Here is a 25,833-nt window from a genome sequence, read left to right on the forward strand (position 1 = left end):
CCTAAAGACTATTATCTGGTTGAAACATTTCGATAGGTGTTACAGGGCTGCTTCTAGACATATTTTGTTCAATTCAAGTGTTAAGAAGATTACACACAATTTCTTTTAGAGATAAATGTTGAACATTATCTAAACAAGCCCGACTCTAAAATCAGGTTCACTCTTACCGTGGCATATAAGCAAGAGAAAACTAAACGTAGAGATATTAACTCTAGGAATACACCTTATATAAAAACACGGACTGTGAGAACATATTCAGTGTTCAAACCCGCCTCAATCGAGGCAAAATAACCGAAGTTGGGGAAACAAATTACCTGTGCCAAAAAAGATAAAGCCATAAATCTTATCTCATAGAATTTGACAGAATGCACACTGGGAAAAACCACTCACAGTGCTTAGTATGCCAAAAAAGTTTCCGCCGTAAATCTTATCTCACTGAGCATATGAGAATCCACACTGGGGAAAAACCTTATGAGTGCTCTGAATGCCAGAAAAGGTTTAGTATCAAACCGAGTCTATATCGACATGCATTAACCCACTCTGTGGAAAAACCTTACCAGTGCACTGAATGCCAAAAAAGTTTCAACCGTAAATCTTATTTCACTGAACATATGAGAATCCACTCTGGGGAAAACCCTTATCAGTGCTCTGAATGCCAGGAAACGTTTTGTAACAAACAAAGTCTTTCTCGACATGTAATGACCCACTCTGGCGAAAAACCTTACCAGTGCTCTGAATGCCAGAAATGTTTCAGTGACCAAAGCGCACTCACTCGGCATACAAGAAGAACCCACACTGGGGAAAAACCTTATCAGTGCACGGATTGCCAGAAATGTTTCATTGACAAAAGCAGTCTCACTCAGCATAGAAGAACCCACACTGGGGATAAACCTTTTCAGTGCTCTGAATGCCAGAAATGTTTCAGTTACAAAAGCAGACTCACTGAACATACAAGAATCCACTCTGGTGAAAGCCCTTATCAGTGCTCTGAATGCCCAAAACATTTCCAACGTAAATCACTTCTAACTGCACATGTGAGATTCCATACTGGGGAAAAACCTTATCAGTGCTCTGAATGCCAGGAAAGGTTTTGTAACAAACAAAGTCTTTCTCGACATGCATTAACCCATTCTGTGGAACAACCTTATCAGTGCTCTGAATGCCAGATATGTTTCAGTATAAAAAGTAGTCTCATACGGCATACAAAGATCCATGCTGGGGAAAAACGTTATCAGTGCACTGAATGTGACAAATGTTTCATTGAAAAAAGCTGTCTCACTCGGCATACAAGAACCCACACTGGGGAAAAACCTTATCAGTGCTCTGAATGCCAGAAATGTTTCAGTGAAAAAAGACATCTCACGGTGCATATAAAAACCCACACTGGGGAAAAACCTTATCAGTGCTCTGAATGCCAGAAATGTTTCAGTGAAAAAAGGTATCTCATGCTGCATATACAATCCCACACTGGGGAAACACCTTATCAGTGCTCTGAATGCCAGAAATATTTCCGAGACAAAAGAAGTCTTTCTCTACATACAATAAACCACACTGGGGAAAAACCTTATCAGTGCTCTGAATGCCTAAAGGATTTCAAACTTAAATCACTTCTAACTGCACATGTGAGATCCCACACTGGGGAAAAACCTTATCAGTGCTCTGAATGCCAGAAATGTTTCAGTGACAAAATGAGACTCACTAAACATACAAGGACCCACACTTGGGCAAAACGATATCAGTGCTCTGAATGCGATAAATGTTTCAGTGAAAAAAGCAGTCTCATTCAGCATTTAAGAACCCACACTGGGGAAAAACCTTATCAGTGCTCTGAATGCCAAAAATGTTTCAGTCAAAATATCAGTCTCATTCATCATATAAGAATCCACACTGGGGAAAAACCTTATCAGTGCTCTGAATGCCAGATACGTTTCAGTGAAAAAAGACGTCTCACTCAGCATATAAGAACCCACACTGGGGAACAACCTTATCAGTGCTCTGAATGCCACAAATGTTTCATTGGAAAAAACAGTCTCATTCATCATATAAGAACCCACACTGGGGAAAAACCTTATCAGTGCTCTGAATGCCAGAAATGTTTCAGTGAAAAAAGCAGTCTCACTTATCATATAAGAATCCACACTGGGGAAAAACCTTATCAGTGCTCCGAATGCCAAAAATGTTTCAGCCAAAAATCTCATCTCACTCAACATGTGAGAATCCACACTGGAGAAAAAAAATATCAGTGCTCTAAATGTCAAAAAAGATTCAGAGGTAGAGTTGGTTACAAGCTCCATAAGGAAAAATGCCATCAAAATAATTCAGTGCTCCGAATGCCAGAAAAGCATCAATCTTAAACTCAATCTCACTCTACATGAGCAGACGCACACAGGGGAAAAACATTACCAATGTTATGAATGCCAGAAATTCTTATTTGATAGGCACAGCCTCATTAACCATAAGCAACTCCATACTGATAAAAACCTTATGAGTGCTCTGAATGCCAGAAAAGCTGCTGAGAAAAACGCTATCTCACCATGAGAAACTCCACACTGGAGAAAATCCTTATGCCATAAAAGCTTGAATCTGAAAGACAGTGTTGTGCTTCATGAGAGATCCCACTCTGGGGAAAAACCTTATGAGTGCTCGAAATGCAAGCAAAGTTTTGGTTACAAATTATTTCTCACTTGACATGCGCGAACTCACACAGGGGAAATGGACCTTATGTGTGTTTTGAATGTCAGATAAGGTTTAGTCTTGAATACAATGTCATTTCACATGAGAGAATTTACACTGGGCTAAAGCCTTATACAGGAGGGGAAAGCCAGAAACGTTTAACTCAGGAAGGAGATCTCACTAAACATGAGAAATGCATCCACACGAGGTGAAAAGTAAGGCATATCTGGAGTTGCAGAAAAGCTTCTAACAACCTGACTTTACATGAGAGAGCACATATTGTAGTTGCAATAGGATTCATCAAGAAACTCTTGCAGGATAACTTAGGCTGCCCTCATGCAACTTCCAAAGAAATTTTAGGCCTGGATTATTTTGAGTATCAAAACTCTCAAGGTCTTTACTTTACAAAGAGAAGTGTTAGTGCTTGCAAAAATCAACTAATTGCCCAAAAAATCACAATATTAATGTCTTAAATTTTACTCCACCCAAAAGGTTTCTACTCACCCTTGTTTCTTAACATATGACTGATATCTATATTTTCATGATAATATTAAGCCTATGCGGAGTTCCTCAATGAAGAACTCCGCGAAGTGACAAAAAAACTCTGGTGGAGTTCCGCGAGCAGCGGAGTGCGTAAGGGTCATGCCGGTCGTGGTGATTTTGATCTCCTGGTGTTTGTCCCGCCCTGTAAAAATAATCGCGAATGGCACCATGTGCGGCGCAAGTGGGTGCAGTTGTTTCCACTCGAGCGGCAGCTTTGTTAATGCGAAGGAAGGTTTCTCAACGCGAGTGATTGTGACCTGCCGCGACCACTCGCATTGAGAAATCCGACGACCCACTTTGAGAAATTGCGCCAGGTGATTGATTTTGCTCGCCAGCTAGACCATGGCGAGCGTGAACAAGGAAAAATCTCATCAGGAGGTGGATTTTCCCCGCTCCGGCACATGACGTTGAAGAGCGCGAGCGTAGAAAAAGACCTCACTATGCTCCATGTAGCAGAGTTTTTAGGAACTATGCGAGCTCTGCGGAGTACGGAAAACTCCGCAAGCAGAGTTCACCACCCAGAATGAGATAATATACAACAGCAGGAAAATATAACAAACCAATTACTTGCCTTCGGTAACGCTCTTTCTGGTGGATACTCCTTTACCTGCAGATTCCTCACCTTGTGAATATTCCCCACACGCCAGACTGGATCCTCAAACTTTAAAGCAGTCCTGCTGCACGCAGTAGGAGACATCATGCAGCTCAGTGTCGACGTCATTCTGCTCCAGAAGTGACAAGCGTAGACGCATAGAAGCACTTCCCATGCGCACTGTGAACAACTACAGAGGTCTATGAGTTCATTATCTCACAGGTCTGTATCACACGTGCAGGCCCTGGGCAGATATGAATTCACTATTTTTATCATGATTAGAATTCAGATGAGGCCTTTTCATTTCCAAAAATTCTAATTGTATTCTCAGCAGCAAGTGTCAATATAAATCGTTGAGTGATGACTGCGCAGTGCTCAAGATGAAAGTGATATGAAGATAAAACAGTCCGATCCACATTTTGTACACAAAAACAGGGCTGTAAATTACTTTTGTACAATACAAGTTAAGCAAAGGCGATTCTTAGAAGACATAATATATATGAAATAGCCCCTGTATAGTCAATGTTTCAACCGTTCCAGTTAATTACCATGGTCTCATCAGGACGGTAGATCGCAGCCTCTCCAATATGCTTCTCAACTATATTCAATACAACCCAGTAAGGATTCTTCTGTATCTCGGGGCAGCGTACCTGGGAGGAAGTCAAATTCAACTAAGCAGTTCCAGCACTCGTTCGTCGGACCAAACAACTGCAGCCAGTGAATCCTCGGCTCGCTGTCAAACACGTTTGTGTGACACTTCCTGATGAGACCATCGTCATTGACTGCCTTGTCTGTGAGAAGCTGCACCAGCCCTCCTGTGATGGTGGGCAGGAAGGCCTTCACCGCCAAGTGAAATGCTCCCACTCCAACAACTTGATGTGGAGTTGGGTCTCTGCGGGTGACGAGGGTTCCCTAATCTCTGTCTCCCATATGGCCTTCCCATCCCAGAAGTGATACATCCGTCACCACTATTCGGTCTGGGTGGAATAGGGAGAGGGGTCTGCCCCTGGCATAATCTAATTCACTGGAGAAAATGTTGGATACTGCCTACAATAGGGTGAGTCAGTGTCTAGAAGGACACAAAGAGGTTTTGCGGCTGCACCAGTTGTAGCAACAGTTGACTCAATGGCTTGATGTCCTGGACTTTGCCTTTGTGTGCCATGGCCATGAAAGAACTGGGAGACCTGCTGTGTTTGCAGCAGGGTCTGGCGCTGGCAGTGTTGAAAAACCCTACTGTAGCCAAAAGGGGACGAGATTTGTGATGAAATTGCGTGGCGGAGGCAGACAGACCCAAGGAATCTGTCTGGGGCCTAGTCCGCTTTCTTGCTTAAAAGGTGAGAGCCATCGAATAGCTTGTCCATTAACGATGCTTGGGTATCTTTAGAGAAGCGTATAGACCTAATCCAGGCAATGCACCGAAGGTCCACACTCGTGCCAATCGCCTGCCCCAAGCAATTGGCTGTGTCCAAGTCACAACATAATACAAACTTTGCTGAAACACATCTATCCTGAACAGCTTGTGTTCGCCGGCAGAGTTTAGGCCACTGTTTCCCGCAGGGCATGATTATATTGGGGAGCATTGTGTCATTCAGACCCTCCAGGATATAGCTAATGGGGCCCACCAAACGCGCCAGTGCCCCGTCCACTGCTTGAAACTGGTTGAGGCCTCTGGCATTTCTTTGGTGGCTCCCACTCACCCCTTCTCATCCAGCTTTATCTCACTAATGTTTTGGTGGTGGGGTCCAGTGTTTTCAGGATACAATGGTGAGTGTAGAGGCCAGTGTTTGGCAATAGGGACAATGGTTGGGTATGGGTCAGCTTGGGTGGGGGTGGCAGGATAGAGGGCAGTGTTATGGCAGAAGCAGACAGTGTAGCCGAGTAGTGTTTTTAGGGCAAGCAGAAAGGGCCAGTGTTTTGTGGGAACGGATGATGGCAGTGTTTTGGGGAAAGGGGCTATGGTTTTCAAGGTTAGTGTGGTGGGGTTGGTGGCAGTGCTGTGGGGTATGGTGGCATGGAAAAGGGCTAGGCTATTCTAACTCCTTTTTGTTCTTGTGTAGAGTCGTGGAGGGTAGATTCTGCTTGTTCTAGAGCTCTTGGGCTGTCTCGTAACTACAAAATTCTCTTGCTGCTTCAAGGCTCCGGTCGGTCTGAGGCTCAGTACACTTCTGGGAAACTCAAAACCTTGTGGGCTGGATCCATATTTTTGAACTCCCACTTGAAAAGGGTGGAGGTAACATGTGTGCCCATCTCCCTTTCACAATTTGCATCATGCCTGTCCTATCTATCCTAGACAATTATTGCAAGTGTGAAAACGGGCCCCCTTTCACAGGCCTGGCCCAACGGAAACTCTTTGTTTTGTAGCACAGTTCTGTTTTTTATGTGTTTTTTCAAATTATTTGATTTTGGGGATATTAAATATATACAACAGGGGTCTTCGACCTTTTCTGTAGTGAGAGCTACTTCTGATCAGTGAAAATCTTGAGCTACTTGAGGCTAAACATCTTGCGCATTGTTACCAGACAGTTTGTCAAGTAGGGCCTTTTAGATTGAAGACTAACCATCTGTCTACGCCTTACGCGCCATGGTACTCCTATGAACTCAAGAAATGTAAAAGAAAATGTAGGCACCAATAATCATTTTGAAGGAAGAGTTACAGCCTATAGTTCAACACAGTTAAATCACTGTTATCCTTTGGTAATAAAAATGTAGCAACTCCCAGCCAAAAAGCTGTGATGAACTAGCCGAATTCTTTTTGCTAAAGTAAATAAAATATTCCAGAATTTTAATATTACACCAGATAATCTTTAGGGACAGATACAGTGGAGGAACATACGATGAATAAACAAACTTACCATTTCCTGGTAATGAGTACATTCACCCCACTTTCTGAAGAGAAAGTCTCTAATCTTATCAACACTATGAAATTTGGAACCCTGCAGATTCTTGCCCTCCATCCTGTTTCAGCTACCATTTCTGCTCATCTTACTTTGTTATAACAATGGTGCTCAAGTCCGGCTTTTTTCCAGATGCTTGGAAAAAGGTATCTACTTTGCAATTTCTAAAGACTTCTTCCCTCGATCCCTCAGATGTAAAGAACTACAGATCCAAATTGGTCCTTCATCTTCCTGCTAAAATTTTAGAAAAGGCCATGAATCAGGAGATCACCACCTTCTTTGAAAATACGGACTGTCTGGATCCTGCTCAACATGGATTTAGACCCTACTACTGTACAGAGTCGACCTTATCCGCAGTAACTGAAGAGATCAGATCCATTGTTGATAGAGGAGGTTAATGCAGCCTTATTGCTATTGGATCTTTTGGCTACATTTGATATGGTTAACCATTTCTCTTTGGTAAGCCGTTTAGTAAGTATAAGCATCAACGGTACTGCTCTCAAACTGAGCAGGTTGTTTATGTCAAACAGAGAGTGAAGATTTTACATCTGCCCCATTTTCACTTCCTTGTGGGGTTTTGGGGATCTTCAATAAGTCTGACTTTGCCTAATGCATACATCACTCTGTTAATTGAACTAGTTCGATCCTGCTGTTTCTCTGCATTCTTTTATGCCAATGATACCCAAATAGTGGTATCGGTTACTGCAGAACCTGAAAAAGTGGGAAAAGATTTTAGAAAGAGTATGACTAGCATTGCTAATTGGATGCAGGAGAATTTCTTAAAATTGGATGCAGAAAAAACAGGGTTAGTGCTATTTGGTAAGGATTCCTCCTTCTGGAACACCTTTTGGTGGCCACACAGTCTCAAGCCCCTTCCACTCCCAGTCCAGAAGGCTAGAAATTTGGCTAGTCGTCTTTGACTCAAAACTCACTTTTATTGACCACTCCAATCAGCTAACCTCTTCCTGTTTCCTTATGTTAAAACATTAAAAGAAAATCTTGCCCTTCCATCCCATGGATCTTAGGAAAAGTGTTATCCTGGCTCTTGTCGTACCTAAAATGGATTATTTTATTGATCTTTATATGGGCTCCCAGTTGTCTTCTCAATAAGTTGCAAACAGTCCAAAATGTGGCAGCAAGAGTGCTGAAGAACCTCCCCAAATTCTGCTCAGCCTTTGAAGCCATTTAAGAGCTCCATCGGCTGCCTATTAGGGAAAGAATTAAATTCAAAGCCTTATGCTGTGCCCCTAAGGCCCTGCATCAGGTTGGCCCTCGCTTCCTGCAAGATGTTCAAATGATATGCCCCTTCTCGTACTCTATGGTTCAGCAATACTAGGCAGGTATGTGAACCCAGAATAGAAAGTGTCCATTGGGGAGGAAGACGTTTCTCCTACTCCACCTCCATATGGTGGAACTTTATCCAATCATTTGAGGTCAGCCTAAACTATTGATGTTCAGGAAGGCACTTAAGACTTTTCTTTTCAGCCCATAGTTTAATGTTCACATCTAACTGCTTAGCAAATGTTTAGGTATTTTATATCCCGTACTGTCAGGTTTAAAATGACACTAGTGCCAAGATGCCTTTTTGGTAATCGTGCGCTTGTTATAAAATTAACATTTACATTATTAGACTCTGCTAGCTGCAGCCTGATGATAATAATATAAAATAATCACAGCCTTCCCTGAACTTTAAAAGGAAAATATGACCTTGTTCTTATTTAAAAATTAAATCAAAGCTGTGAGATAATCCAGTAGTGTCTGGGAGCTACTGGTAGCTCGCGATCGACTGGTTGGAGACATCTGCTTTACATTTGATCAAATTCTGCCAAAAGCAATTCCAAATATTTAATTTTTTGTTGTTTTGGGGGGAGGGATCTGTTGTGATTTTGAGCCCATACATTCATGTTTCATCCTTTTTACATCTTTAGTTCTTATGCGTCCACTGTATTCCTGTTTACACTGTATTCCTTTTTTTGGTGTTTTTAAAAACCTTTTCTAAGAACGTGAATTGAAGAGGTTGATATGTTTTCACCCTCCTTTGTGGATTTTTTGCAAACTGTTAAAAAAAAATTCCATTCTTTGGCACTACCAGTGTTGCATAGTGCACAAATTTAAACAAAAAAAAACAGTGTTGCATAGTGCATAGGTTTCAGTATTTATTTCACTTTTTTGCTGAGGCTGAATTTGGTATGAATTCGGACTTTCCTTCCGCACTTTTATTCTGACTTTTTCCGAATCCCGTTCGGTTACCATAAGGCAGACTTTGTATTTGAAATTCATCTTCCCCTTGTCACCTGATCTTATTCTGGTTTTTTTTCCTGACTGCAATGGACTTCTATGCACCTATATTTAAACTCGGTTTGTACAAATTTGCTTCAAACATTTTTGTTTTCCCTTTCTTTGCAGGTGGTTGATCTTGCCCTTTTTTCATTTCTCTGTGTGCATGCAACCTCATTTGAAAGAATGTAAAGTTTTCCATTGTGCACACTGTACCTTACTTTGGTTCAGTATATACAGAGCTATTTTCTTACACTTGGGCCTCGAGCTTCCTATGGTGGCTGTCAGGACTGGCCTTCTGACTGAGGTGCTTCAGCCGGCAGCAGCCTCTTTGGATCCCCTGCTGCCTTTTAATGAGGCCCTCACTGACATCCTTCTGGGCACTTGGTCCAAGCCCAGCAGCTTCTGTGGACAGGATGATTACCCGACGCCACCACCTGGCCCTGGCCGACTCATTATTCCTCTCCCAACATCCTACCCCTGAGAGCTTGGTGGTCAAAGCCTCATCCTCAAACGGCGCATTCCCTACTGCTCTGCCAGATAGGGAATTCAAGAAGCTGGACCATCTTATGAAGAAGATGTTTTCTTCTGCCAGCTTAGGACTGCGGTCGGTGAACACCACATGTCTCTTGGGCCGTTACACACACACACACACATGGTGTGGGATGCGGTTGCTCAGGTGCTGCCACAGTGCATGGAGGAGGCCCGGGCTGTGCTTACCCGCGTTGTTGCTGAAGGGTCGAGACGCAGCAAAGTTCACCATCCGGTGTAGGCTGGATACGGCCGCCTCGCTGGGTAGAGCGGTTTCCACGTCGGTAGCCCTGAGACGCTACGCCTGGCTGAGATCGTCTAGCTTCTCTGGGGATGTCCAATCTAACCTTTTGGACATGCCTTTTGATGGCCGTCGCCTGTTTAGTGTCAAGGCGCTCGAGTGTTTCAAGAACTCTAGGGCTACGGCCCGATCCTTGGCCCTCGCAACAACTTCAAACCCCATGCAGTCTGCCTTTCGTGGCTACAGAAGGGGTGCCCCACTGCGTTCCACCCAGAGCCACAGGGTTGTGCAAGCTACCCAGCCACTGCATGGTCGGGGACGTGGGACCCAGCGTCATGGATCTGGGGGCTAGCGGGCGGGCCAGTCAACCAAAGCCCCCCCTGTTGCAGCCTCCAAACCTTCCTAGTCCGACCTTCCAGGGCCACCAGTTGCCAGTGGGTGGCAGGATCTGCCATCACCTCTCCCACTGGCTCAACATTACGTCGGACAGGCGGGTTTTGCAGTTAGTGCGAAAGGGCTACTCCATCCCCTTCGAGACTACTCCTCCCACCATGCCACCAACACTCCATCCCATGTTGGAGGATCATTTCGCCCTTCTCTGCCAGGAAGTTACAGATCTCTTTGCCAAGGGAGCTATTAAACGTCCCTGTGCCAGAAGTAGGTCGTGGTTGCTACTCCCACTACTTCTTGGTACCCAAGAAGGAAAAAGGCCTGCGTCCTATCTTAGACCTCAGGGACATCAACCGCTTCCTCCGGAAGGAGAAGTTCAAGATGTTAACCTTGGCTCAGGTCTTGTCTGTCCTCGACCTTGGAGATTTGATGGTAGCGTTGGACTTGCAGAACACTTACTTTCACATGCCCCGTCTTGGCTGCCCACCGGCATTACCTACGGTCCACGGTAGGCCACACGCATTTTCAGTTTACCACGCTCCCCTTTGGCCTTACCAGCCCCCCCAGTGTTCACGAAAGTGATGGCGGTGGTCGCAGCTCATCTGCGCAGATCAGGGTTTCAGTCTTCCCCTATCTCGACGACTGGTTGTTGAAGGCGGGCTCGCCCAGGCTGTCGTCTCCCACCTTCAGACTACGACGGACTTCCTGCATTCGCTGAGGTTCACAGTTAACGTGCTGAAGTCGCACCTGATTCCCTCCCATAAGCTCCTTTTCATCGGAGTGGTTCTGACACAGGGCAGTTTTGGGTCTATCCTCCCTAGCAGCAAGTCCAGGATATTCGGGCTATGATACCGATGTTTCGGCCTCTATCCCGGTTTTCGGTGAGAATGACCCTGAGGCTGCTGGGCCTAATGGCCTCCTGCATCCTGCTGGTGGATCATGCCAGATGGCATATACTTGCTCTGCAGTGGGACCTGAAGTTCCAGTGGGTGCAGCACCAGGGGAATCTTTCCGATGATGTTCAGATTTCATAGGGGACTGCAAGTCAGTTGCAGTGGTGGTTCACAAACCAGGATTGGGTCAACGGCAGATCCCTCTCCCTTCCCCAACCTGAGTTCACAGTAGTGACGGATGCCTCACTCCTGGGATGGGGTGGCCATATGGGAAAGGTGGAGATCAGAGGCCTCTGGTCTCCGGCGGAGTCCAGGCACCACATCAACATTTTGGAGCTCCGGGCGATTAGTCTTGCACTGAAGGCAACCTTCCTTCTGTCAAAGGAAGAGTGGTGCAGGTGTTCACGGACAACACCACCGCCATGTGGTACTGCAATGAACAGGGCAGGGTCGGGTCGTGGACCCTATGTCAAAAGGCTCTTCTCCTTTGGACATGGGTCGAACATCAGGGCCTACCTCTGGTGGTTAAACCCCTAGCAGTTTCCCTGAACGCCAGGGCGGACAAACTCTGCTGCCGGTGCATGATGGATCACGAATGGCGTCTTCACTCGAAGGTGGCGCAAGGTCTCTTTCAGCAGTGGGGAGAGCCTTGGTTAGGTCTATTCACCACCGAAGAGAACGCGCAATGTCAGCAGTTCTGCGTGTTGGAGTTTCCAAGGCGGCTCTCGCTCGGCAACGCTTTTCGTCACGAGTGGAGTTGCGGCCTCCTGTACGCCTTTCCGTCTGTACAACTTCTGCCAAAATTGCTAAAGAAGATCAAACGCGACTGGACCCAAGTCATTCTTGTGGCTTCGGACTGGGCACGAAGAGTCTGGTACCCCGAGCTCCTGAGCATGGCCATCAATCCTATTGTTAACAGATTTCTGAAGTGCATTACTCATCTCTTTCCTCCTTCTCCTTTCGTAATGCCCCAGTGGGAGTTGAATCTTGTCCTCACTTATCTTATGTGTGCTTCCTTTGAGCCCCTACATAATTGAATTGTCCTCTTCACCTCCTTTGAAGGCTGCTTTTTTGCTTGCCATCACCTCTGCTCGCAGGGTAAGTGAGCTTCAGGCTTATCTTCCAGACCTTTCTTGCTGTCCATCCGGACAAAGTAGTCCTCCGTACTAAGCCCTCTTTTCTGCCCAAAGTGATTACCTCTTTCCCCATAGGTCAGACCATCACATTGCCCACCTTCTCGCCGCCTCTGCACCCTTCCAAAGAGGAGGATAGATTCCACTGTCTGCACCCAAAACGTGCGCTGTCTTTCTACCTTGACCGCACTAAAGACTTCCAAGTGAACGATCAACTCTTAGCGGATTATGTGGGCACCAAGAAAGGTCGGGCAGTCCTATGCATTAAGATCTGTTATTCTTTGGCTAAAACGGAACCTCCAGTAGAACTGCGCACCCACTCTACCTGGGCGACGTCAGCCACTACTGCTTTGGGAGCGTGGAGTTCCGCTGGTTGAGATCTGTCACACAGCCGGTGGGCATTCCTGCACATGTTAACTAAGCATTACTGCCTGGACAGCTAAGTCCGGAGAGATGGCTTTTTCGGCTGTTCTGTCCTCCAGTATTTCCTCCGGGGTTGGTATTCCTGGGCTATCTATTCTAAGGGAAGGAATCTATAACTAATAGTCTCTTACAGATGAACAAGTTACTTACCTTCGGTAACAATGTATCTGTAAAAGACATATATTAGTTATAGACTCCTTACCTCCCCCCCCATCCTCCCCATTCTGCACACTGACTTCTAGGGATAGGGACTCCCTTACAGGGCCCTCGTTTTGTGCATCAGGGGTCAGTGTCTTGCATGGCTCTGCGCTTCTGGCAAGGAACGTCGTATCAGAACTGACGTTGGCGCGCAGGAGCGGAGTCTAAGTAGACACCCGCTGCGTCATCCCGGCCACCACTACGCCGATGACGGACGCGGAGTCGACCAATGCCACCTACCGACACGCAGGGGTACTGCTCAGTAAAAATGTCTTCGGATCCAGTCTGACGCCTTTGGGCAGTTCTAAGCTATGGAATCTATAACTAACATATGTCTTACAGATACATTGTTACCGAAGGTAAGTAGCTTGTTCGTTTTGTGCCTACCAGGGATGGTGCATCAATTGAGAAAGAGGGCAGATAATGAACAACATTAATATAGAAAGAAAACTGGGTGGGTGCCAGTGCACAGCCCTGGTGAACCCCTTAATTGATAGTTAATCGTTCAGTCACCTGGCCCTGGGTTCTCCAGCGAACCTGGGCATAATAACCCTCATGTAGACTGATCAATAGGCTCAAGAGCCTCCTGGGATGGCCCATAACACCCAAAACCTGCCATAGCCTGCTTCGTGGAACCAGGTCAAAAGCAGATTTAAGGTCGACGAAGGCAACATACAAGTTGCCCTGCCAACCACAACGATCCTCCAATAGAGTAAAAGGAAGCGAAAACCTGATGAATCGTGGATATCTTCTTCCTAGAGCCTGTCTGAAAGGGGGATACAATGGCTTTAGCTGCAGTCCATTCCTCAATCTTGCTCACTGCCAATTGGGCAGAAATTCGCACAGTTGATCAAGCTGATCAGCCTGTAATAGGCTGGATGGAATCTATCCCCCTTCTTATATATCGGGACGACGTCCGCTCCCTTCCAAGAGTCAGGTACTGGGGCACCACTGATAATGGCATTAGTTAAGAAAGGTTATACCAAGACAATTTATCTCTTTCTAGCAGAATGATATAAGCTGAAATGCTGTCTAATCCTGAAGCTCTACCTCTGGTTATTGCATCCAGAGCCGAGGATGTCGGCCAGGTCAAGGAAAGGGCCAGGTACAGCTATAGAGTGGGCTGTTTACACAGTCCCCAGCACAGTGTCCGGCTCATTAAAAGGAGTTACTGAATAAAGATTGGAGAAATGATCAACCCAGGTCTGGGGAGAAATGTTATTTTGCAGAGGTGAAGCAGAGACCTCTCTCCCCTCCACTTTACAAGTGCCCAAAACCTGGTGGAGTTCTTAACCCCTTCAGTGCCACGCCCTTTCCCCCTCCTGTGCCGGGCGTTGCACTAGTGGGTGGGGTTCATGACGAGATAGTCTCGTCATGGGCACAGCACAACCGTGCTCCATGACGAGACTATCTCCTCATGGGCACTGAAGAGGTTAAGAGAGCAAGCCAATCTGAGTTCCTGCCATCTTTCCTCCTCCCAATCTTTCTTAGCCCGAGCCTCTGTCCCTTTGTACCACTCTCCGCCCAGACTGATTTCTGAGATGTCCTTTGTGAAGGATGTCTACATGAAAGTTTAAGGGCCAGATGCATTAAAGTGTTTTGCCCATTCTGTGCCTATGGGGAAATGTGTTCATACATACTAATTAAACCAATTGTTTACTTTATGAAAATTCCGTTTGTGGCCGTTAACAGGGACTATAAGGTAGTACAATATTTTCTTGAAGTTGTTGTGGAAGCAGTCATTGGCATGCCACACTCTTAGTTCTTGCAAATCGATTTCCCAAAGGTAGTGATAGATTGATCTTCGCCTCGCCAGATGACCAAAATATCGTTGATACACATATATATCAGAAATCCCAATTGGCACAGACAAACCATGGGAACAAAAGCAGTGATTGGGATAGGACGGGGCCTAAACACCATTTTCCCTTGTCCATGTAGGATAGTCCCAAATCTCCATTGGTTGCAATAGGAACAAGGGAGTTGTCCCTTCTCTGACGGAGGGGGCCCCATTAGACTTGACCTTTTCCACATGAGTGATTTTTCAGGGTGTGTGGTGAAGTGCCAACGGTCACCTAACATACAAGAGAATACGTATGGCTAACCATATAGAACTATGGCTCCTGATAACCAGGTGCCTTAGAATATGTGCGAGGAACAGTGCCTGTTCTTTTCTATATTTTCATATGTATCTTTTTTTTATTGTACTCTCATAAGCTCAGAAGATTACCGCCACCAGATACCTGTAACAGATTGTCCGTTGGACATGGTCCAAACATCCTACAGTTATCCATACAAGATTGGACACTCTGATTCGGGTGCACTGACCTCTCTATACCCTTAGACATATGGGGCTGACCGCTTGCAACAGGATACATGCGTAGTACAAGGGACACCCATCACTCATTTATACTATGGGCAATCTGGTTTTCGGGTGAGCTGATTTTCCTAATGGGTTTTTTGCCCTTGGGTATACAGCGCTGACCCTTTAAAAACACATGCCAATACATCGTGGTATTTGCATTTAACTTCGATGGAGGCCCGTCTTTAGTGATTCTATTCCATGTGAAGAAGCGGCTGTGTATGACAGAGGCAAGAAAGCCTTCAGCATTTAGTGCGCGTTCATTCAGATTCATGCTGCCGGCATGGGACTACATGTCCCCAGTACTCGTGGTCACGTGACTGCATCAGAGTGATGCGATTATACAACCTGAGTGAGTAGCCACACACCAAATTCGGCTTTAGCTAGCCCCGGATCCTCTATTCAAGCAACAGCAATTACTCTGGACACCGTCATCCATCTGCTGTGGTGTTACGGATTGCTGGCTCCCCGTATATAGGTATGGGTCTCTGACCCTACGTTCGTTATATCTGTAATTTTTTCTGCACCGAGGCAGCGTGTTCCTTCTATACAGGAATGGGTCTCTGAACCTACCTTTTTGTTTAACTTGAATCTTTTGTGCATTGAGTGCGTCTTTTCTATTTTTTCTTGTTATGAAAACGTAAAGAATGCTGCATTCGCGTTAAAGATATGGAAGTTTCAAAGCACACTCTCTCATGTCGTAGGAAAGTTCTCAGTGCACATTTGGCAGGTGTTGTGTCTTGAAAACAAAGCACGCTGCACCCATGCGGAGGTCAACTATTTTAAGCCCATGTCCTCCATTGCACCGCAGCTTTGTTATTGCAGTGCACATCAAACACGTCTGCAGTTTTCAACTTGAGGAATGCTGCATCTATGTTTAAACTAGGCAGTGTTATCGTGTGCCTTACCGCTGCATATTTTAATGGGGCAGTTGCTTCTGCAATCTAAGCACGCTGTACTTGTGTGTTAGGCCAACTAGCTCTAAGAGTCTTTTTTTTCCCCCATAACACCACATGTTTCCTTTGGAAGTTAATGCTTTAGGTTCTGCCTTTGTTCCCCCTGTCCTGCCGCAATACACGCCTGTTATGAGGCACGAGCCATCAAAAGCATTGATACACAAACTTCAAGGCAGACACACGACTGCCTCCACGGTCTTGGCGTGTCTCCCCCTAGTGTTAAACACCATTATGCTGCCAGCTTGTCTCGATAAACCTTAGTGTCATCTGAATACATGCTTGGGGAACCTATTAGGGACTTCACAGCCGTACGAAAATACCTCAGTCACTATTGCAGACACCCCCTATGAGTATTTGGACGGTTTTTAATCTACATGGGCACACTTTATCTTAACACTTGTCCTGAAATGCCTAGAACTGTTACAGTCTTCCAGAAGACTTATTTTCTTACCATGCTCACCTTCCTTTAATTCTTTATTAGGGCGGAGAGTCATCCTGAGCCGCATGCCACGGTGAGTTGAGGCACATTTCCCGACGTCAGCGGATTAACCTTTCTACAGTATATTGTTATTGTAGTGAATCTTATTGTCTAAAAATTATTTTATTTTTCACCTATACTAAGAATAATAGACATTGACTATACAGTATATGGTTGTGTCCCGTTCGGACGGGTTTGTATGTCCTGGACTGAATAGCTTTGAAATGTAACGCTAGCACAGTTGTTCAAATGTCTGACATAGATTTTTTTCAAACCATTCTTACATTTCTTATGTATGTATTCATTTAGGTACCACCAGTGAATTCACCACTCTATAAAGATTAATATGATCACTGGATGGTTTTGTGTATTAAAACCCTTCTTTATACTTATATTGGTTCGTACACCATTTTTAGGTCTCGTCTGAGCCAGCGCGCATGCCCTGCACTGCGAGGCTTATAGTAATTGCTTTAAACTCTGAACACACACTTGTGCGTGTGCTTATTTTTCCTTGCTGTCTCTCTTTATCACCTTCCCCTTTTCTGCCTTTCCCTCTCTTGCTTTGGGACCTTTTCAATGTTTAACAAAAAGCTGTGACACCTGCTGACCGATCTTTGTTCTTTTAATAAGGCGTTTTTTTTATCACCCTGTGCCTGGAAGCTGTGGCAGATTGGAGTACGACAAACCCATGAAAAATGGACCTCGTCTGCCGGTTTCTGAGCATTAACCAAGGAGAAATGTATTGCGTGATAGTTTGGAGAGATGAACTGTCCCGTCAGAGATCCCACGGCAGCTCTGTGGAGACTCAAATTCACGAGCTCCTTCTTGCAAGGAGTTATGGGAACCAAATCATGCACGCCGTGCCCTCTGACGTTTTGCAGGCACCATAGTTAATTTTAAATCCCACCTTGCACAAAAAATTTCATAATGCCATCCAATCTTTTGAGATCCGGAGCGTGGGGTCTGTCTTCTATATCTATGCGTTTTAATACCAAATAATGAAAGCGGCTCGATTTTTGCACCGTATAAGTCAAATTAGTTTACGAGAACGCTGCGTGCCCCTTGCATCTGTTCCCTGCGACGCGTGCATCATTCCAGGAATCCGAGCCAGAGCTGGAGGCTCCCACCGCATTCCTGTGCTTTTGTAGCCTGGTTCATCGAATTGTTTCCTTCTGAAATATTTAACCCCGGTTTATCGAAAATGCCTTCAGTATTGATACAGTGTCTATTTATTCCTTTACATTTACTTTCCAGTTGGCCCAGTAATATTTTCTTTTTGGTAGGAGGTATGTTTTTGATCATTCAAATGTAACTCCTGTAGAGGTGCACATTTCCACAAAGGATATCGCATTCACAGTGTATCCTTCCTGCTACATGGGATATGTGTGTGGCCCGGAGCGTTTTTCAAAATCATCCAATTTTCTTTTGTATATTTAGAAAGCTTTTTTTCCTATCCTTGTGCTTGCGAACATGAATTGTATTAAAAATACAAGCCTTTACTGAGCCAATAGACTCTTCGATAGATATTGTTTGCTGTGTTTTTCTCTGCCAGGCGCACAACATATAGACTGTTCACAGACTTTCTGTAATATGCTTCGTTCTGGGCAGATCTACTCTAAGCCCCACTCTACTTCTATCCTCGTGTTAGTGCAGCCCGATGTAAACAGTAATTGTAATGTATTTGCGTTTATATAACGCTTACTACCTCTGACGAACATTGAAGCTCTTTTTCGGCGAGTAGCGCGCTACTCCAGGATCCAAAAATGGTTAGGGATGAATTAGCATAGGGAAATATAAAATTTATTTGAGAGCTGGACATTTTGGTGGGTTGAAAAAGATAGTGGAGGGATAGAAGAGGGAAGGGTTAGCATTTATATAGCGCTTGCTTCCCCTGATAAAGTGTTGAAGCACTTTTCGGCGAGTAGCATGCTACTCCAGAACCCAAAAAGATGAATAGGTAGATCAATTATGGTGGGTAGGTTGTTCTATTATACACACACAACTGTACGAAAATTAATAAAATTCCTTTCTAAAGTTGTATCCAAGAGACAAGTATAGTCTCTGATAATAATGTATACAATACTGATAAGTTTTAAGTTGGCTCTTGTTGAATTGTACCATCCACCTTGTAGGTACTGCTATTTGTATCAGGTCCACGTTGTAGGCAGACACAAACGCCTAAATTGTGCACTATTAATATTAAGCATAATGTAGGTGAACAGATGACAGTAAGGACTGTACAAGCTGTATTAGGTGCTTAGAAGTAGAGTGACATAGAGGGCAATAAACACTCCACTAACTCTGTCACTTGCTTAGTACAGACGAACACCAAAGGCCCTCGTACATAATGAAACATCGGGGTGCACCCTCTTTCTGCGTCCCATGGGCATTTTGGCGTTTGTTCTACAGAAGATGCTGCAGACACTTCCATAGCCCTTTATGTATTGTGGATCACGTAGGAGAGATTCTAAGCGAGCATGCTTTCCTTTGTATTGGGCATGGCCACATTCAAATGTGGGAAAACCTTTTGTTTTGCGACTGCACTGTATTATTATTTTTTTGGGGGAAATCTTTCTTTTATTATTAACAGTGCTCATAAGACCATACAATTCAATACCATGTACAAATAGCCCATTGGAAACAGTTCAGGGATCATCTGGGGATTACACATCTGAACAACACAAGTGTCTTTCATGAATACAAATTGACTACTCCTCCAAGGACTGCACTGTATTATTGACACGGTCGAAAAGGCAAACAAGCAGTCAGGAGGCGCACTGATTGTATACCCCCCACTCCCCACCTGACAGGATGGTGACAAACCCCAACCACCTGCAGGGGAAACTTGCCACCTTGTTTAATAATAGCTGCCAGACGCTTTACTTGGTAAGCTGACTGGTGGTTTACAACTGCGCCTACGTTGGGGCACCACATGTTTTTTCCAGCATAATCTGGTGTACACCCCCTGTGTGGGATGACAGCACCCACTGAAGACTGCACCGTTGTGTAGTCTGGGACAGTGCACCTTCACTGTAATTCTGAACTGGGCCTTTAAATACGGAACTATTTTGCGTACCTATTTAATTCAGGTATACAAAGAATGTGGTACTACTTGTATACTAGGGTAGGACAAGGAAGATTGAATTTCTAAGGTGGCGGAAATGTTTTTGTCAAAGTGCTTTATGCCCTAAACACCCTCCCGTACCCTGAACATAATGAGATTGCGTAGATTACACCTCTGCGTGCCTAATGCTGCCATTTGCATTTCAAGACCTGTGATTAATGTGGCTTTATCAAGTTCAAAGCCATTAGGCGTTCCCGACCTGTCTGATACTTGCATATGGAAAAGGTGGGACATTTGCAACCTAAAGATAGATAAACATATTCATAGGTCACGAATTATGTCTGCATCTAAAATAAAACTGTAAATTAGGAGAGGTGATAAGTGAGAAGTTAAAAGGCAGCTGCTAATTGAGCTGCATTTGTACATTGGCCTTCCTATATTATGAGATCTATTCCTGCTTCAGTCTTTGATTGCAATGAATACTAGGCATGAAGTCCTCGTCGAGCTGTTTAAATATTCCACTTGTATCGCCAACTCTTCCCCACTGCATCCTTAACCGGTGGCCTAGCCAGTGTGCCTTGGGCCCCAAGGCAAGAAAGGAAATGTGACCCCTGCCCTCTGTTTGGACTGTGGAAAGCAGCAATAATCATTGTTCTGTGGGCCCATCAGGCCTCTGTTTGAACTGTGACAAACAGCAGTTATCAGGGTTCAGTGGGCCTTTTAGGCATCTGGGACCTGGTGCCACTGCACCTGCTGCACCAATGGGAAGCTAAGCCCCTGCCCTTAACAGCTCCTATTCTAGCCCCACTGGAGAACCGAAACAGCCAAGTACTGATCTGGCCATATCTGCAGGAATGCAGCAGCCTCTTCCACTGAAGGGATTTATGTCGCATGAAAGCAGCATGCGGGAAACAACCATTTTCTGAGGCAAAGAACCAACACCTCGTCTGTTCCAACCTGAACTGCCCCCACTACCCTGAGCTCATTATTGTGGTATTTAGTATACCTTTCTCTATAACAAAACATGCCTGAACTCCTCCCTCTCAGTGAGGGGGCTGTATCACGGTGCAAGGAGATTCTCAATAAGGAAGCAGGCCAACTATGGTGGGTGAGGGAAATTGTCCTTTTAAAGGGATAGTTCATCTGAGCTAGGTCTTCATTTGCAACAATATTCCTCAGAGACCCAAGGGTTTCTTGATTGTGGTAGAAATACATTTTTACCCCTTCATTGTACGTTCAAGCACAGACCAGTGCATGAAATGTTGTGATCTATGTAGGGAAAATACTCTGTGCACTGAGAAAATGTGTTAAAATAACAGAAAGTTGATAATAGCATTTAATACCTTCTCAAACCTGGATTTATCTTGAAGAGAAGTCTGTTAATTGTAGCAGTTTTTTGATACCACAAGGTATAAGAAATTAGGGGATCTTTATCTGATATCTCTATCAGTAAATTATCTGAAATTATTGAACATAAACTTTTGCATGTATTATTTCTAAAGAGAAAAAGGAAGTTCTATATTGGTCTTTTCTAAACTAACCCCAGTGCGTATGACTACAATAACCACCTCTCTCAAATCAATACTGTGCTTGTCTTAGTGAGAAAGCTAAATGATCTAGGAGAAACCAGGAACTGGCGTCAGTATTTTTCTTAGGAAGCTTCAAGTTAGAGAGTGAAAACACTTTTAAGAATGCCCCAAAAATTGTGATAAAGATATTTCAATATGTTTGACAAAAAGAATAGGTACATTTCATGACAATATTGAAATGGGAAATAAAATAACAGGAACAAATATTTACACCACATGAGAAAAATATTAGAAACTAAATTTCAGCAATATAGGAAATCTGAGGTTCATGTACTAATAACCCATTTGGTAAAAAGTGGTTGCTTGTAGAGTCAGCACACTACTGTGTCTGTGATTGCTTTTAAATAAAGGCTATTTTTAATGCACCCCATTTTACTTTCAGATTCACAAATGTCCCCTTGGGTTACTACCTCCAGTTACTGTTTTTCAGCCCACATATGGTTTCAAAACGTAATACATACCTTAAGGATGTATTAAATATTCAGAAGGAAAACTATTAACATTCCCCTTCCAAATTCTGAATTGTTAAATGGACTTAGTACATTTCAAAAAGGGGTTTAGCATTTGCAAACGATGTGTATTACCGAACCAGTGGATTTTTTTAACAATAAAACCCTTGGTACATGAGGCCATTTTTGTCAATTCCCTCCAAATTAAGTTTGCTAATAAACTTAGTTGAATGATAACAGGTGCACGTTCCTATTTAGTGTTAGTGTTTTGCTTCAGAACAAATAAAAACCATCACACATAACTCTTACACAATACTAAAAGACAGAATTTCTTCCATCCAGCTTTAATGTTTTGTTAAATATATTGCAAATGTTGTCACCTAAACAGGAAAGCAGCTAAAGCAGTCTCTGGACATAAAATAGGATGTAATCATAATCTTTAGATACATTTTCTGAGTTTCAGGAACAATGTGTGTCTTCTGGGTTTACTCTAAACCACTATAATAAACATATTCAGTCCTTTTAGATTTAATCTGTTTGTACTGGCTTCTATTGCAGACAATAATCTAGATTTAGACTAAGGATCAATTCCACCCATGGTTTTAAATTCTATATATCAATGATCTCTATTAGTGTTATCGCAACTAAAACTGTAATAGAACTGATCTGAGAGATGGACGTCCAAGTATTATGCTCAGTCAATATATTGAACAAACTATGGAGTTAAAATCTGAATAGATTAGATCCACAAGCATTGCCTGACCACTGTATTTTACATCAATAGATTACTTATCAGCACATTTTCTCTAAGTCCAACTCAGTCATCTTCTATTTTTCTCGGAGCTCGTGCTGGGTCTGTTTGAACTCTTTTAAAATATGACATTTTAATGTCCAAAAGTTCAGGATTCTAGTTTCAAGCCTGGTCAAACCTTAATGAATGCTACACCAAAAGACGCCATTAATGCAACACCAAAAGATGCCCTTCTGCTCCTACATTTTATTGTGCACCATAATTCAGAAATGGCATGTTTTTGCTTTCGGAGGTATAATTCTAAACATATTTATTGTTGGTGCCCACCGAAACATTATCATTAATTAGGAAGATAACAACAAGTGGTCTTGTGATGCTTGCTGGAATGAGAAGTGTTTAATCAAAAAGTGGATTGAATTCAAGTTTAGGCGACAATTTTACAAAAGTGTATGGATTTTGTATATATTTAAAATTGTTGATCTCCAAAATGGCCTAAATCAATAAATTGTATTGAAATTCAAGTTTATCATTTGAATCCTATTGTCGGAAAAGATGTGATTTTGAACCCCATGAGGTGGTTCCTTTCCACAAAGCATTCAGGTTGTAATCATGAGTCAAATAATGCGGAGGAGGTTAAAATATTCAAATTGAATTTTAATTACACTTGAAATGTTCATTATTCTCTTAGTATTTTAATGTGCGGACTTTATTGCTTAAGGGGAAATAATTAGTATTTGTTTTTCAATATGTAGGAAGCATTACATTAATGAAATCACTGTATCCCACCTTCTTTCTTTCCTTTCCTGTTCTTTATGAACGTTTGTTGTTGAACTTTAAAGATTGCCAGAAATTAGGAATTGTGCTCTACATAACTTTGCTGTGTTACAGTATGTTGATTTTTATATACTACTTTTGTCTCTTTTGTGTATGGCAACTGATGTTTTGTTTTGCTTTAATAATCAGCTTATGTTTATTAGGTTTTATTATTCAATAAAATGTTTCAAACACAACAAATGGTAGTTGATATGTATTTACAACTGCAGCATTTTTATTGTATGGGCACTTTCAAAGGGGCCAAAAATATGGTCTGTGGGATGACGGAGGACCACATTGGCATCAGCAGGTAGAGGATTGAGCAGGTGATTAGGGGTATATGTAAGGTTGGAAGTAGGGGAAACAAAGCATGTACATTGTGTGGACTGTGACTCCTGGCGTTATTGTGAGGGATACTATGCTACCCTGTAAATGAATCCCCTAGTGATTATTATCAACAAACTTTATTCGTTTTTATAACAGAAAACCATAAAAGTCATACATAAAATAATAAAACATCTTCCAAGTTACAGATTGACAAATATAATATGTCCAAGTTAATCAGAACACAAGATAAAAAATCATGAATTACAGTACAGAAGTTAATCGCAGCTTGACCTAAGTCTAACAGCGGCCGTAAAAAGTTAAAAGTATGCAAAACAGTGTCATTAGAGAGGAGTTATAAAAAGATAAGAGCTGGTTTCACCCTCCTAAAACCCGCTTTTTTGAGAATGTGAATAATAAATAACTTTCTAGGGACAGCATAAAAACTACAAAACATTAAAAAAAAGGGCATCATGTCCTGAGGAGACTCACCGTTGCAGGCACAGGGCATGAGGCACTGGACACTGTGGAAGCAAGTGTGTACCAAGAGGTAATGAAAGAGGTTGAGCGAAACCGGGTCAATAGAAAACGATCATGGATGCTTTTAAGCCCTAGAAGATAAGGTTCGTTGGTTGGTACAGTTTTTAACACAATGTACTTACACACATTAGGCTTACACAGCTCATTTCCCTCTCTAACACAGCAGCTCATTCTTAAAAAACACTCTTTGACCAGAGAAAGGTCCCTCTTACATATGCGCTCAGGGTTAGCAAATAGTTCCTACCTACCCTGGAGAGGCCAACTCTTATATACTGGAGCCATCAGATGCTTGAGACATGGTCAAGTGAAAGGCATTCCCATAGGGCATCTTTGCTAAGTGTATTTTCTTAATTTGCCCAAATATTAAGCCACAAAGCCAGGGGACGGAAAGCCAGTACATCTGAGAGGAAAGGCATCCCCAACTCTTCGTGCACGACATAAAACGGGGTGCTTTGTGGGACAGAAAGGGCCCATTGCAGGAAAGAGTTTTCAGCACTTTGCACTGCCCCTACCCCAATGTGGCCCCATATCTCACTCCCATAACTAACCTTTGAGATATATTTGGCTTCATATATATCTTTAAAAGAACCCCTATTGGCTTTCCTCCCACTCTGCTGGCAAAGTTAAAAACAGCTGCAAAAGCTTTCACTATACCCCCTTTCTTCCAAGTAAGCAAAGGGCACCAACTCAAGGAATCGTCAAACACAACTCCCAAAAAGGAGAAAACATTGGTCTTCGGTATTGACGAAAGTCCGAATTTAAAAGTGAACTGCTTAGTTTTACGAGGTCCCGCATAATGAACGACTTGGAAGGATTAAACGAAAGGTCCAAGGTCCAAGTCCTTCATAAGAATTCAGAAGAAGTTGTAGGCCCCTAGCTGTCCTCACACAAGGACTGCGTCGTCTGCGTATAGGAGGACTGGCAGGCTACGCTTGCCTTCCTGGGGACAATCAGCATTTGTGGCCAAAAGGGCCTTCTCTAAGGAATTAATATATAGGTTAAAAAGAAAGGATGCTAAAATGCACCCCTGACACACCCCTCTCTTGATGTCAAGCTGACTGGACACTTTCAGATCCTTTGAATAGCAGACAACCGCGGTTGAATCACTGTGAAGATCCTTCAGAAATAAAATGATGTTACTGTCATTGCCAATGGAGGACATCAACTGCCACAGCTTGGACCTATTGACCCAGTGGAATGCTGAGGACATGTCCATGAAGGCTAGGTATATGGGGCTGGAACGAGCCACAGTGTATTTGTTCAGAACCATGTACAGGTTTAAACACTGTTCCACAGTGGAACAACCTGGGCGAAAGCCGTATTGGATATCGGATAAAAAGTTGTTTTCATCAACCCAAGATACAAGTGTGTCAAGTACCATGCGGCCCACCACCTTCACCACAGAGTCCAGAAGAGAAATGAGCCTATAACAATAGGTACTGTACCGATCTACCTTTTTAAATACCAGGACTATAATCGTTAAAGCCCAAGAATCTGGGCGGCCATCCTGGACTACAGCATTGATAACAGCTGTGAGGACAGGCACCCAGGTTTGTATGTGGGTGATTTAGAGATATGGCGGGATCCCATCTGGCGCGGGGGCCTTGTTTTTAGATCGACACAGAATACCGGCTCTCACCTCTTGCGTGGTGAAAATAAGTTCCGACTTGCCTTCCACCCTTTCCTGCCCCTCAGTTGGCGGGGTATCCGACTGGAAGA

General features: G+C 43.6%; 1 protein-coding gene across 1 annotated transcript; it reads left to right on the forward strand.

The window, feature by feature from the left end:
- Window positions 1-365: 365 nt before the first annotated feature.
- Window positions 366-23,451, forward strand: LOC146839043 (uncharacterized). Its single transcript, XM_085603061.1, has one exon. It carries the CDS (start codon window positions 366-368, stop codon window positions 2,352-2,354), a length of 1,989 nt encoding a protein of 662 aa, XP_085459187.1. The 3' UTR covers window positions 2,355-23,451.
- The last annotated feature ends 2,382 nt before the right edge of the window (window positions 23,452-25,833 follow it).

This window comes from Triturus cristatus, chromosome 4_2 (assembly GCF_964204655.1).
Source record: "Triturus cristatus chromosome 4_2, aTriCri1.1, whole genome shotgun sequence".
Taxonomy (NCBI): Eukaryota; Metazoa; Chordata; class Amphibia; order Caudata; family Salamandridae; genus Triturus; species Triturus cristatus.